Source organism: Natrix helvetica, assembly GCF_964273705.1.
Source record: "Natrix helvetica genome assembly, chromosome: 3".
Lineage (NCBI taxonomy): Eukaryota > Metazoa > Chordata > Lepidosauria > Squamata > Natricidae > Natrix > Natrix helvetica.
In genome coordinates, this window is record NC_138549.1 from 95,177 (window position 1) to 108,600 (window position 13,424).

At 43.0% G+C, this 13,424-nt stretch overlaps 1 protein-coding gene across 1 annotated transcript in view; it reads left to right on the forward strand.

The window, feature by feature from the left end:
- The first annotated feature begins 9,411 nt into the window (after window positions 1–9,411).
- Window positions 9,412–13,424, forward strand: part of WDFY4 (WDFY family member 4) — a 130,448-nt gene continuing 126,435 nt past the window's right edge. The window contains exons 1-3 of the mRNA XM_081948944.1: window positions 9,412–9,582; window positions 9,688–9,799; window positions 12,582–12,862. Of these exons, the coding sequence (XP_081805070.1) occupies window positions 9,769–9,799; window positions 12,582–12,862 (312 nt within the window). The 5' untranslated portion in view covers window positions 9,412–9,582; window positions 9,688–9,768. The remainder of the gene's footprint in view (window positions 9,583–9,687; window positions 9,800–12,581; window positions 12,863–13,424) is intronic.

The following is a 13,424-nucleotide window of genomic DNA, read 5'->3' on the forward strand; positions in this document are numbered from 1 at the left end:
TTCCCCAACCTGTCACCTTGGTACAGCTGCAGCAATGTTTGGGTACGCTTAATTGGGCACGTCCCTATCTTTCTATTCCTACTTCTGTACTTTCACCCTTATTTCAAACATTGGTGGGTCTTAAACATCCAGCGGACTCTATCCAGCTCACTGACTCACAGCTTGCTGCATTGTCCGCAGTTAATTCAGCCTTGCAGCAACAATGGGTGGATAGAGCGCTATCTAACCACCCTCTTTCTTTTGCACTTATATCTACACCTGCTCTTTTTACTGCCGCTGTCATTCAGATATCTGATTCAAAACAACTATATATTTTGGAATGGATTCACCTTTCACATACTCCCAGAAGCTCCTTAACCACCCGAGCGTCTCAAATGGCCCAGCTTATCGAAAAGGGCAGGAGGAGGACTAAAGCCCTTATGGGACTTGATATACACACACTTTATTTACCTTTCAAGCTAACTCAATGGGAACCTCTTTTTCAAAATTCAGACGCATTGCAAGATGCACTGGAGGGATGGAATGGGATCCTTTCTTGTCACCTGCCCCCTGATTATAGACTTGCTTTATTTAAGACCATTCCGATTACCTTTACCACCCCTCTGGTGAACAAACCTTTGAAGGATTGCCTTTCTGTCTTTACGGATGGCTCAAAAACTGTTGGATCTTGTGTTTGGCAATTAGGCTCGGAATGGCACAAACGCCTTACCACACACCAACCCTCTGCTCAACAAGCTGAGCTGGCTGCATTTATATTAGCACTTACACTTTTTTCCAACCAACCCATTAATATCATTACTGACAGTCTTTATGTGGCACAGCTAGCTTTATGTATATTTGATTCATATATTTCCCCTGCGACCCCTCCCCCTTTAATGAATCTTTTTTTGCAGTTAAAAGATTTATTGCAACAACGGCGACATTTTCTTTTTATCGCCCATATTAGAAGCCATCAACACCTCCCCGGCTTCTTGTCAGAAGGTAACCATATGGCCGATGAAGCATGCAAGCTTCTTCCTATTCAGGCCTCAGATAAACTACCCCCCTTAACAGCGGGGGAAAGTCATACTTATTTTCATCAAAATAAAAAGGCTTTAATGAAGGAATTTGGCATTTCAATACAAGAAGCCACAGCTATTTTACAACAATGCCCTACTTGTAGCCTTCAATCTCCATCTATTCCTCAGGGTGTCAACCCAAGAGGTACTCAAGCCTGTGAAACGTGGCAAATGGATGTAACTCAGTATTTCCCCTTTGCCCCCTGGAAGTATATCCACGTTTCCGTGGACACATACTCAGGATTCCTTATGGCCACCTTGCAAAGGGGGGAGAATACCAAGCATATTATTAATCACTCTATTCGGTCTTTGGTAACGCTGGGGTGTCCTAAAACTTTTAAAACAGACAATGGTCCTGCCTATAGCAGCTCTGCTTTTCGAGAATTTTGCCACAGGTGGTCTATTGTACACAAATTTGGAATTCCGTTCAACAGTAAAGGTCAGGCGATTGTTGAACGACACAATAAAACATTGAAAAATGCTTTAGACCGATATTTGGGGTCCAAAGGCGCAAGCCCCCCGACTCTCCCTGTGTTACAAAACATTCTTAATTTGTGTATATATACTTTAAACTTTCTTAATTTGACGGGCACCCCCCCTTCAACCGCTGCTTCCCGTCACTTTTCTAAACCTCCTATTCACGATTCTAGGCCACTTGTTTATTATAGGCAACTTCCGGACCCGGCGTGGAAAGGACCTGCGAAGCTCATCACGTGGGGCAAAGGATACGCTGCCATACAATTATCGGATCGAACCTTGTGGGTGCCCGCTCGTTGTGTCCGGTCTTGTCATCTTGATATCAAAAAGAATGATCCTGCTAATCCTGATGATCTTCACTTGGACGTCCTATTCTCTGGCTGAATTTCAAGCCTATCCTTATGTTATTTTGCCCCCCCCTGGTGTTTCTGTTTATTTTTCCTCTTTTAACGATTCTCCTTTTGTATATAATTATCACTTGCAATATAATGATATATCTTTGCAACATTCTCACCTAATTTTTTCTTTATTTCCACTAACAATAGGCTCTTATTCCTGTTCGGGATCTTATAAAGAGCAATATTTTAACCACACTGTTTCTTTTTATTTTATTTGTTCACTATATACCTCTTCTTTACCACCTGTTTTTTTTAAATGGTATGTTTTTTTTCATAATTATACCACACGACATTTATCGTTTTTTGTCCATATAATTAGCTGCTGTCATGGTTTGCGTTTTCCTGTTTTTTGTTTGCGAGACCCCCGCACGGCTTTATATAACCAGCGGCCAGCTGGACTTTTATCACCCTTTTTTGCTAGAATACGGAGAGCATCCCTCTTTTTACTGCCTCCTCCTGTCAAGATTATTACTTTTATTAGAACCTGGAGATACCACAACGATGCATTTCCAGGACTAACTTCGCAGGTTTTTACTTGCTTTCAAAGGTCTCCAAAGACAAACCGAGGCACTATATGGAGGTGGTTTTTTAACAACACTCAAAGCCTATTAGACTCTTCCAAATATTCCATCATTTTTATTTTTAGAGCAACTCATTTACCTATAAACTCAGTTCAAACACTGGACTTTGGTATCTATCAATGTGAGATTATAAAAATGGCTAAGGGCTTTGCCACATCCTCTAGGTTGTCATTGCTTTTCAGACAGGCAAAAGAACCCAATCGTACCTTGTTTCCTGCTCCTTTCCAATCCCGCTATCAGCGAGAACTTAAAGACTTTCAAAACCACCACCGACCACAAAATTATACATGGACTATAAAGGACTTCCAAGGACACGTACTTTTCACAATTTCCAATCGTACTAATTGGCCATGGTTTCCAATCCTACAATTTGACTTTGCCGAAATGGCCGTGGGAGCTACAGCTTTTCGGAACAAAACCTCTTGCCGAGTTAGCCCGAAAGAACTATCCCGCCTTTATGTTTACTTTTGCCCCAAACCACGGTCGATATCCACCTCTGACCGATGTGGCGGAATAGCTGAGTCTTATTGCGGAAGTTGGTCCTGCGTATCAACTGGGGACATTTATTGGGACCCTCCTGAAAAGAATGACTATGTTTCTATTGTATGTTCGAAGGGCAAACCTACCCTGCCCTCCTGTAATGACTGGCACTGTTGTTTTCAAAAACATAATCCTTTTAACATTTCTTTTACACAAAATGGACAAACTTTACCACTGACTACGTGGATGAGGGGGTCACAATGGGGAGGAAGGGAATGGAGTAGCAAAGGGGATTATGGTAATGTTTTTACCCTTCAGGTTACGATCGCTCCTGTCAAGTCTCCCCCAGTAGGACCCAACAAGGATGTCATTTCTTCCTTTTTGCAGCCATCAGGGAAGCCAGGAAACCCTTTATTGTCTCTTATTTCCTCCTCCTATTTTGCTCTTAATAACAGTCATGCCTTTCCTAATGCTGATCCGGAGTGTTGGATGTGCCTTTCTTCCCAACCACCATTTTATGAGGCCGTTGGCTCACCCTTCCCCTTTGTAAATGCTACTTCAGATACCACATGTCGTTGGAGTAATTCTTCTATTACTGTTTCTTCTATTATTGGTCAGGGTTGTTGCATAGGCTATGTTCCCTCTAATTATTTACAATATTGTATTAATGCTTCTACAGATTTATATCATCAATGTATGATTTATTTGCCTAAATCTCGGATGTCTTCTTCTGTCCAGTCATCTGGTATTCATGGGGGTTGGGTGACTTTGTTTTCTTCCAACCCCACTGCTGATTTTTCAAATTATTTTACAGGATACTTTTTTATTCCCACCAATGGCTCCATTTGGGCTTGCTCTACAGGAGCCACTGCCTGTGTCCAAGGAGACATTCTTCAACAACAACGCTCCTTTTGTATCCAGGTCCACTTGTTGCCTAAGATATCTGTTTTTTCTAACTCTCAATTCATTGATGTCATGGCCCCCTCTCACTATTTTTTGAAAGCCAAACGAGAGATCGTTACAGCACTCACTTTGTCGGTCCTTTTGGGCCTGGGGGCAGCAGGAGCTGCCACTGGAATTGCTGGTCTCGTGGTTAACGATCAGCAAATTCGCCGCCTTAGCACTGACGTTGATGCTGACCTCCAGCGCATAGAAACATCCATTGTGGCCCTCCAAGACTCTTTGACCTCTCTTTCTGAAGTTGTCTTGCAAAACAGACGTGGGTTAGATCTTTTGTTTTTGAAAAGCGGGGGATTATGTGTTGCCCTAAAAGAAGAGTGCTGCTTTTATACAGACAGCTCAGGTATTGTACTTGACTCCATGGCAGAATTGAGCAAACGCCTTAAAGAACGAGAAAGGGAAAGGCAAGCCACACATAGTTGGTATCAAGGTCTGTTTACTCTTTCCCCTTGGTTGACTACTTTGCTTTCTGCCATCATAGGCCCCGTAATATTCCTCCTTCTTGTTTGTACAATAGGACCATGTGTGCTGGGAAGACTGCTTAAATTTTTAAAGAATTGCTTACAAAATTTGGATGATAATGTTGCTGAAACACGTAAAATGGTTCAATTTCTTAGTCATGTGGTTAAACATTCAGGTGATGATGCTTAAACAACCGCTTTTAAATTTCCTTGATAATGAGAGCGACTTAGAGGGGGAACTAGATGCCAAAGAGGTATTTGGTGAGAGCGGTAGGTTGGAACCGAAGGGTCTCAGCCTGCTACCTCAGACCTGCACTCTGGAGGCATCGAAAGCCCCTGGTTTTGAATTGCTTTAAGAAAATAAAAACAGAGGATATGTAGCGATCACTGGCCTGGATTGAAGCTAGGCCCAAGTACAAGATAAGTTTCGCTTTTCCATAAGTTTCTATTCCTGAATATTTACAAGATTTCCTGTAAATCAGGTGACCATGAAGAAGCTATTTGCAGTATCATGTTTCTGTATATGTGGCAGTAGTTATCTATGCATATGCTTGGCTCTTTGACCAATAGAATGTTACTTCTTTGTGTAAGCTTCCTAATAAAAGGGGTCGGACGGAGCAATCTGTGTGCACCCCACCTCGAGGACTTCATGGTGTCGAGTTGTTTTTGAGTCAGGTGCCCCCGTGCTACGCACGCACCCTCGCGAGGGTCCCCGGAGAAGCAAGCCTCCCCCCGGTCCTTGCAGATGGTAAGGACCCCGAGCACCAGTGAAACCTCACAGTCAGGCCTTAAAATTCCTCCACCTGTTATTTTCTTTAGTAAACATTAAGCAATATTTCCCTTACTTTAGCAACTTCCAGCTCTCTGGACTTCAACTGCCAGAATTCTCATCAATAGCTCTGCTGGCTGTGGAATTCTGGAATTCGAAATTCATTTAGCTAGAAATGGTTGAGGTTGGGATACTTCCACAGTTGCACCAAGGCAACTACAGTTGCATTAAGGTCACATTAGTTTATTTTCTCTCGTTAAAATTTATCAATGACCTGCATTTCTTATCCATTTTCTCTGCCAAATTAGTTTTCTTTCTTGGTCTTTGATAGATTAATCTCAGATCCATGCTGCCTCTCGTATCGTATAACCTAACATTTGCTGAAGATGGTTTGGGTTCTTAGCAGATGCACGCACAAATACAGAGAAATCCGCACCCTCAATCAACATGCCCCTATTACACAGTCAGTAAAGATTCTTTGTACCTTTATCTATAAATGCATGAAACAACCAACCAATGCCTGCTTTAGTGCTGAATTACATATTCCATTTATTCTTTTGTATACTTTGTATCCATCATCTATCAATGTTTCTGAGTTGAACAAGTTCCAAAGGATATCCAGTTCCAAAACTGTACAAAACCCAACTGAGGCCCACTCGGTCCCTTTATTGAACATTTCTTCTACATCAACAAACCGACATTTGCTTCTCCTTACAGGAGAATTTTTTTTACCAACCCACAAAACTTTCATCTTCATATCCTGCCCAGCCTGAAGCTCCACAGCTACTCACTCTGCTTTACTATGATAATTTTAAAACTAACTGACTCACAGAAATGTGATAAGAAACAAAATAAGACGGAAGGGGGGGGGGGGGAATGGATTAATTGAAAATAAAAAAAATATTCCCTCGGGATTTTTCTTAAATGGTTGCTTTTCAATAAAAGTTTATTTGAAAGAGAGCATTTTGCTAAGAGGGGATGTTTAATGTCCCTACCGAGTTGGACTCGCCCAGGCTCTCCATTTACTCTGAGCCTAACAGAGGTTAGGACTTCTGAGATTTTATTCAGAGGCTTAGTAGTTCTGCCTCCTGCTCCCCCCTAGAACGGCCCTGTGGAGTCTGAGGGCTGGCCAAGGATTCGAGGGGGGAGGGAATTTAAAGGTTAAGCTGAGCCTTTTGGCAGAAGGATGAAATAGAAACTTGGTATTAAAGTTAAGCAATCCTTTCTGAAAGGTGGCTAAAATCAGGCTCCTTCTGAAATCTTTCTGTATTACATTCCCCATGCAGTCTTTTTTTTTTTTTAATGCAGAATAGCCAAGAGGCTCAATTGCTAGAAAATGTTTGTTGTAATGAGCCTGATTAGCCACAAGATGTCAGGATTGTCAAACTGAAAACGTACTTCCTCAAATGTGAGTTAAATTGTTGCAAGAAGTTAGTCAGATGCTCTCTGCCCTGGCCAGAATGTCCTGCTTTTACAGGGAAAATGTAGTTGTAGGAAGCATTTACACACTTCTTACATGGTTCAGTAAATAAAACTTATAATCCCATCCTATTTTCACTTCTACAAAAAATCTGCCCACGCACATATTTGTGCAATGCAGGTAATATAAATGAGGAAGGGAATAGAGGACTGTCCCCCAGAAAGGCCTGATATTCATTCAGCTGTCATTGTCAAACATACAAACGATTCAGTGTCACTTTTGTTCACCAAAATACTTTGTTTTTCTTCTGTTCAATCGAGTCCAATATTTGGAGACTGACAGAAATGATTACCATTGCCTCCTTCCTAGGGCTGAAAGAAAGTGACTGGCCCAAAGTCACCCAGCAGTCTTCATGTCCAACCCGAGAATAGAACCGAGGAGTCTCCTGGTTCCTAGCCCGATGCCTTAACGACTACACCAGGGGTGTCAAACTCAAGGCCTGTAGGCCAGATCCGACCCATGGGGTGCTTAGAGCTGGCCTGTGGGGCCACTCTGCAAACAGCGAAGGACCGGCCCTCTGCGGTGCCTCTGCCAGCAAAAACAGAGCTCTGTTTTCACTGGCAGAGAGTTGCAGGAGTCCAGTGCAGCTGAAAACAGAGCTTGGGAGCTCGTTTTCACTGGCAGAGCAATCAGACCACCACAGGCATGGCCGACTTTGAGTGATGTCAAACTGGCCACGCCCACCCCAGCCTCCTAAGGTCAAACACAACTCTGATGCGGCCCTCAATGCAATCAAGTTTGACACCTTGCACTGCACCAAACTAGCTCTCAAAGTACTTTTTAAAAAACATAAAAATTGATACCACCATGAATAGGGGCAACTTAATTTTGTTAGATTGAGTTTTGAAAAGGTTTTATGTATGCAGTAACATCCTTCATGGGAATCTTACATTTCTTGCAGCCCAGCCTAAAGTGACTTAAAATGTCATCCAGCAATTGAGCCAGTTCTTCTTCCCTGGCCTATTCATGCCTAGCTGGGGATCTTGGGCAAGATACAGTTAAACCCGAGCTGCTAATGAGAGCTTTATAAAGCCATCTTACTGTAGCTGAATTGGCCTGGCGTTTCCTTGCCTAGCAGAGTCTGCAAAATCGGCATAATCCTTCAAAGCACTTCATTACACCGACCTTCAACTTGATGGCGCCATGAATCTCTGCTTTGAAATAGTTAGAAGCATTTGGGAAATTACCCATCTGATCGCCAAGGAAGGCAAGAGGTCTTCAGGTCAAGCAGATGCCCGTGACTTGGGAAACCCAGAGTGAGTCACCAAGCCCTGGCCACACACCCACACACAGGCCGAGTGAAAGCACCATGGATGCCTGGAACGGAGTGACGGACGGTGAGCTGAGAGCCTCCGTGCCTGAATTAAATGGGGAAGACATTCTCCTAGATCAACAGAGGAGAACTTTTAAGTTGTGAAACTGGGGCCCCTTGAAGGCTTGAATGCCGGCAGCGGCACGCGAGCAAAGCTTGGAGGTATCTTTTAATATAGCTGTCTCATCCTCCAGTTGCACCACAATTAGTGTCTTGCTCAAAATTTGGAATTCCCACTATTGTTTAAATTGATTCACACTCAGCTCACCATGGTACTCAGCTCTTGAACATTGCTCTGGACTTCTTTCTTTTACTTATAGGTCTGGCTTGCTAAAACTGCACAACTGAAATATTGTGTAATGACCACACTGTAAACATAATCTCCCATTTACCTGTAAGTCTTAGCAAGGACTCTGTTGCCCGAAGAGTGGCTCTTTTGCATCAAAATTCCAGAGACAAGTCCTCTCCTGCAGGGCTCAGTCAGCTCCACCGTCCAGGTGGAATCCATATCATCCAATTATTCTGAATCACCTGGTGCTGCGGGAGGCTGCTTTTCCTGTGTCAGAGAATTACCCTTGAGAAGGTGGTGAACTGGACTGCAGCCTTTCAGTACCCAAAAATTCACATCCAGAGGGTGGCATTGGAAGACTGAATGGTGGCACAGTGATTAGAATGCAGCATTGTAGGCAAACTCTGTCCACTGCCAGGAGTTCAATCTCAATGGGACTCAAGGTTGACTCGTCCTCCGAGGTTGTTAAAGAAAGGACTCAGATTGTTGGGGGAAACATGCTGACCTTGGTAAACCTCTCAGAGAATGCTGTGGAGCGCTATAGGGTGGCATGTAAGTCCAGGTGCTATTGCTATATTCTGAATATCCTAACCCAGGCCGTTCTGTAGAAAGGGGTGCAATTGGGAAGGATGTAACCATACATCATAATTTAGGTTTCAATATATTCGTTCTCCCAGCATTTTAACTAATACTTTAAAAAGAGATCAGATGGGGAAAGAGAGCAAATTAGAACAGGTGAAGGAAGTTAGAGCAGCTGATTGAAAACTATATATTAGTTTCTCAGCAAAGTAATCTTTTAGTGAGAAGATGACGATAAAAGTCTCCACCTTTCACAAGGTACTGTGGATAGAAGTGACCACTACTGGAGTTGGCAACTAACAGATTTGCTATTTGGGCAGATTTTGTGGTGCAGAATCATCCAGCCCCCCCTTTCCTTTTTTTCTCCTTCTGCATTTCCTTCAATGGGTAAGAAGAGTTATTTGCTTGGCTCAGCTGGCAGTCCCACGATTGTTGCACGGACAGGTAAATAATTACTTAGATAAAAATTCAGGCAGTGAATCCCTGCTATTGTGAATTCTAAGGTGATGGGCGGGTGGGCCTCTTTTCCAAGAAAGGAAACATGGCTGTCAAAAGCTCTGGTGCATTTCAAAAATGGAGAAGCTCTAAGAAACTCCCTGCCACAGTAAACAGATGGAGGAACCACTTCGAAGTGAAAGAAAGAAAATCCCAGTCAGAAAGATAGGACAGCTTCCTCTGAGAAAGCATCCCACACATTCCGTGGCCACAGGGCTCGGTTCCATCATTCGTTTCGGGGAGGTCAGTTCCGCAAAGCCTGGCCAGATAACCCCCTCCCCTCGTTGCCTTTTCTACCTCCAACCCAGCTCTGATCTATTTGTGCTTCTGAACTTCTGCTTTCGCCAGGAAATACGCACGGCTGCCTAGTCAAATGAATAAGAGAGGAAAGTTGTCAAAAACTGCTTTCCTTTTCTTGCTTGCTTGAAAATGCAACCAGCTCAGGACGAAACTTGCACAGGTATGTCCAAATTTGCAGATTTTCAGAAATTGCTGTCTCTGTAACGCTTGTAGAGTTGCTTTCAAACTAAACGTTTGGAAAGAAGCTGCTATTGCTGTGTAGAACAAGACACGTGGTTTTGTGTTGTTTTCTGGGAGGAGTTGAACTTGCTAGTTATGTGGAATTGGAGAGGTCACGGGCACTGTGGGTCCAACCACCTGTGTTTAGGTCTGTGTCCCTTCTGCTTGGTTAAAGCCTCTGGGGGAGGGAAGTGTGTGGTTGTGCTGTGATGAACATTTCTCTGAGGTAGGGGGCATTAGTGAGAAAGTGTGGGGATGCAAGAGCCCTACCTCTAGATCCGGCCCCAGAGCTCTCCCCTGCATCCATGACTATATACATTTCTGGTCACCACAATCCAAAAAAGATGCCCTAGAAAGAGTGCGGAGAAGAGCGAACAACAAAGACAATAAAAAGTCTGGAGGCTAAACTGTACGATAAATGGTTGTGGGAACTGGGTACATCTAGTCTAATGAAGAGAAGGATTAGGGGGGACATGATAGCAGTCTTCCAGTACTTGAGGGCTGTCACAGAGAAGTGTGTGTGGGGGGTGGGGTGGGGTGGGGAGCAGCGCAGTTTCAATTATTTTCCAAAACAGCAGAAGTCAAGACAAGAAGCAATGGGTGGTAATTCATCAAGGAGAGATCCAGCCTAGAACTAAGGAGAAATTTCCTGACAATGAGAACAATTAACCAAGGGAATGACTTGCCTCTAGAGATTGTGGGTGCATATATTTACATTTTAAGTTTATCTTGGCATTAACTTGGATTACACAGTCTCCTTTAAAGCCTTGTTTGCTCTCCACTAAAATAGAAATATTAGAGATTCCAAATGGCTCTTCTGCAGATATTTAAAATTTAAGTTTATCTTGGCATTATCTTGGATTACCCAGTCTCCTTTAAAGCCTTGTTTGCGCTCCACTAAAATAGAAATATTAGAGATTCCAAATGGCTCTTCATTTTGGAATTCTAGCATCCTCATGCATGTTCCTAAAATGTTGTGGTGATTCAGCATTACTTGCAGAAGAAAACAAAAGGCAAACAGTCAAGTTACAAAGACGAACAATTTGCCAGGGCCAATCAGGGTGCTGGAGTTTTAACCTGTAGGAACTTGTGTGCACGGCAGAAAGTCTTGTACAGAGCACAGAGCCTGTCCTTAAAGTGGGCTTTTGTTTCTTGGTTCTTGATGTTTCCTTGCCCTCCATAGTGATGTTAATGGGATGTTGTTGTTACTGTTGTTACTGTTTTTTAAACGTCTTCTTGTTTTCATCTTAGTTAATGTTAATTTGACTTTGCACAGATTCACTTGAGCAATTGCTGCCATGTCTGTAGTTCATTTTTTTGCCCAAATTCCAAAGGTAAATCGGAGGCCATGTTTAGCCATTTATACTGACAGTCTTTTGTTGCTGAGGCCAGAGTGGATCCGGTGATAATACATAAGGCAAGGGAGGGATTCAGCAGATGGTAAGTTGCAGGTAGCAGGAGGTCGGTTTGCAAGATCTTTAGAACATGCCTGGGGTAAAATATTAGACTTCAGCTGTGCTGATATGCTACTCTGCTTCTTCTTAGTTGTACTAAAATGTGTTAGGTGGAAACCATGATTTATCAAGCCATTATGGTATTCGTGGCCTATCTGATGATGTGTCTGGCACATGAAAGACCAAGTCTTGACTTGGAAAAAGAATATTTTTCTTGTGTGTTTATGAAATTCTGAGAAAGGGGAAGGGCCTACAGGACCAGCTCAGAATGAAACTAGTCTTATCAAGTGGGTGGGTGCAGACGCTCATGGAAACAGAGCTATTTGTTAGACATTAAGTTTTATATATCTCAAGATTTTTCAGAAGTGGTTGGCCACTGGCTCCTTCCTAGAGCCAAGAGAAAGTGACTGGCCCAGATGGGACCAGAACACATGGTCCTCTGGTTTCTAGTCTGATGCCTTAACACTTGCACGAAATAGGCTCTCTGTTATTATACTGTATTTGGTTATTATCTTTATATCCCAGGCAAAGGAATGTTGTGGGAAACCATAACTGAAATTTTGGCCTTTGGAAGATGGCCACGGTGCAACTGCTTCCCTATCCCAATATGTCTATTTCCCATTCAGAAACAATCCACTGCCAAATTTAGATGGCACCAAAGTGTGCTTTAATTATGAATGAAAGCACTACAATGTCTTAGATATATGAAGACCATGTCAAGTGTTGATATTGCTTTATACTGAACTGGTGAAGACACACTTGGAATGCTGTGTCCAGTTTTGGTCACAATGATTAAAAAAATGGTTGACACTCTAGAAAGAGTGCAGAAAACAGCAGTACAGATGACGGGGCTTCTGGAGGCTAAGCTGTACGATGAACAGTTGTGGAAAGGAGGCATACCTGACCGTTGAAGAGAAGGATTAGGGGCATCATGATAGCTGCCTTTCAGGGCTTGAGGGGCTGTCACAGGGAAGAGAGGTTGTTGGCCTGTTCTGCTGGAAGCAAGCTGGAAGATCTTTAAAGGGAGATGGAAACTTAACAAGGAGAAACCCAACCTAGAACTAAGGAGAAATTTTCTGAGAATGAGAACAATTAATCAGTGGAGCGGAAGTTGCCTCCGGAGATTGTGTATGCTCCATGACTGGAGGTCTTCAAGAAGAGACTGATGGCCATTTATCCAGAATAGTATAGGGCAAGAGGTTGGACTAGAAGACCTCCAAGGTCCCTTCCAATTCTGTTATTCTATGCTTTTGTTCTATTTTCTTCCAGATCATTTTGACCAAAGCATGGAACCTGTGCTAGAGCTACCAAAAGCATTGGAAGAGAAAGCGGACTCCCCAGATGAGCATGGAAGCCAGGATCCCACCCTTCCCGAAGGAGGCAATGGGACAGCGGTCAGAGAGAGTAGCAAAGAGCCTCCATGCCAGCAGCTCTCCTTACGAAGGGAGATTCTGGACCGACATGTCTTGGAGTACATGGAGGTGGCTCTTTTCCTGAGTCCAGAAGAACAGCAGAGGCGATGGCTTCCCATCCTGACCATTTTTTTGAAGGTTAGTTGGATTTCACATTATTGGGTATTTTCAATAGAAGGACGCCCAGTTGATATCCAAAGCAAAAAAGAAAAAAAGAGAAGAAAAAAAAAGAAAAGAAAGGAAATGGCCTACCTGAAAAGGTACCAAGGAAGGTGGGAAACCCTTTTGCTTCCATTTGGAAACAGCAGCTGCTTTCAGGTTGTGAGGTAGCTTCCTTCTGTGGATTGCTTAACAGCAGCTTGATGGGTCAAGGTCCCTCAGAGGCAACACTGGAAGTCTTGGAAAAGTTTAGCAGAGAGAGGAAACTGAAGCTGCTTGAAATGGTGTTGCAGAATTGCTTTAATTCCACTCCACACTCTTGTGATCTCTCATGTCATTATTTTTACTTCATTTATTTTAACAAAAGGCAACATTCAGGCTTCTTAAACAGAATGTGCCTATGTGTAGGAACATACGTAGATTTACTTCACCCGTGATTTGTGTTATGGAAGTGTCAACCTTTTGCTGAGGTGAAGCTGAAAACCACAGATTTTCAAGTCTGCTACATTTGATTATAAACTTTTTAAAAATCATTGTTCCT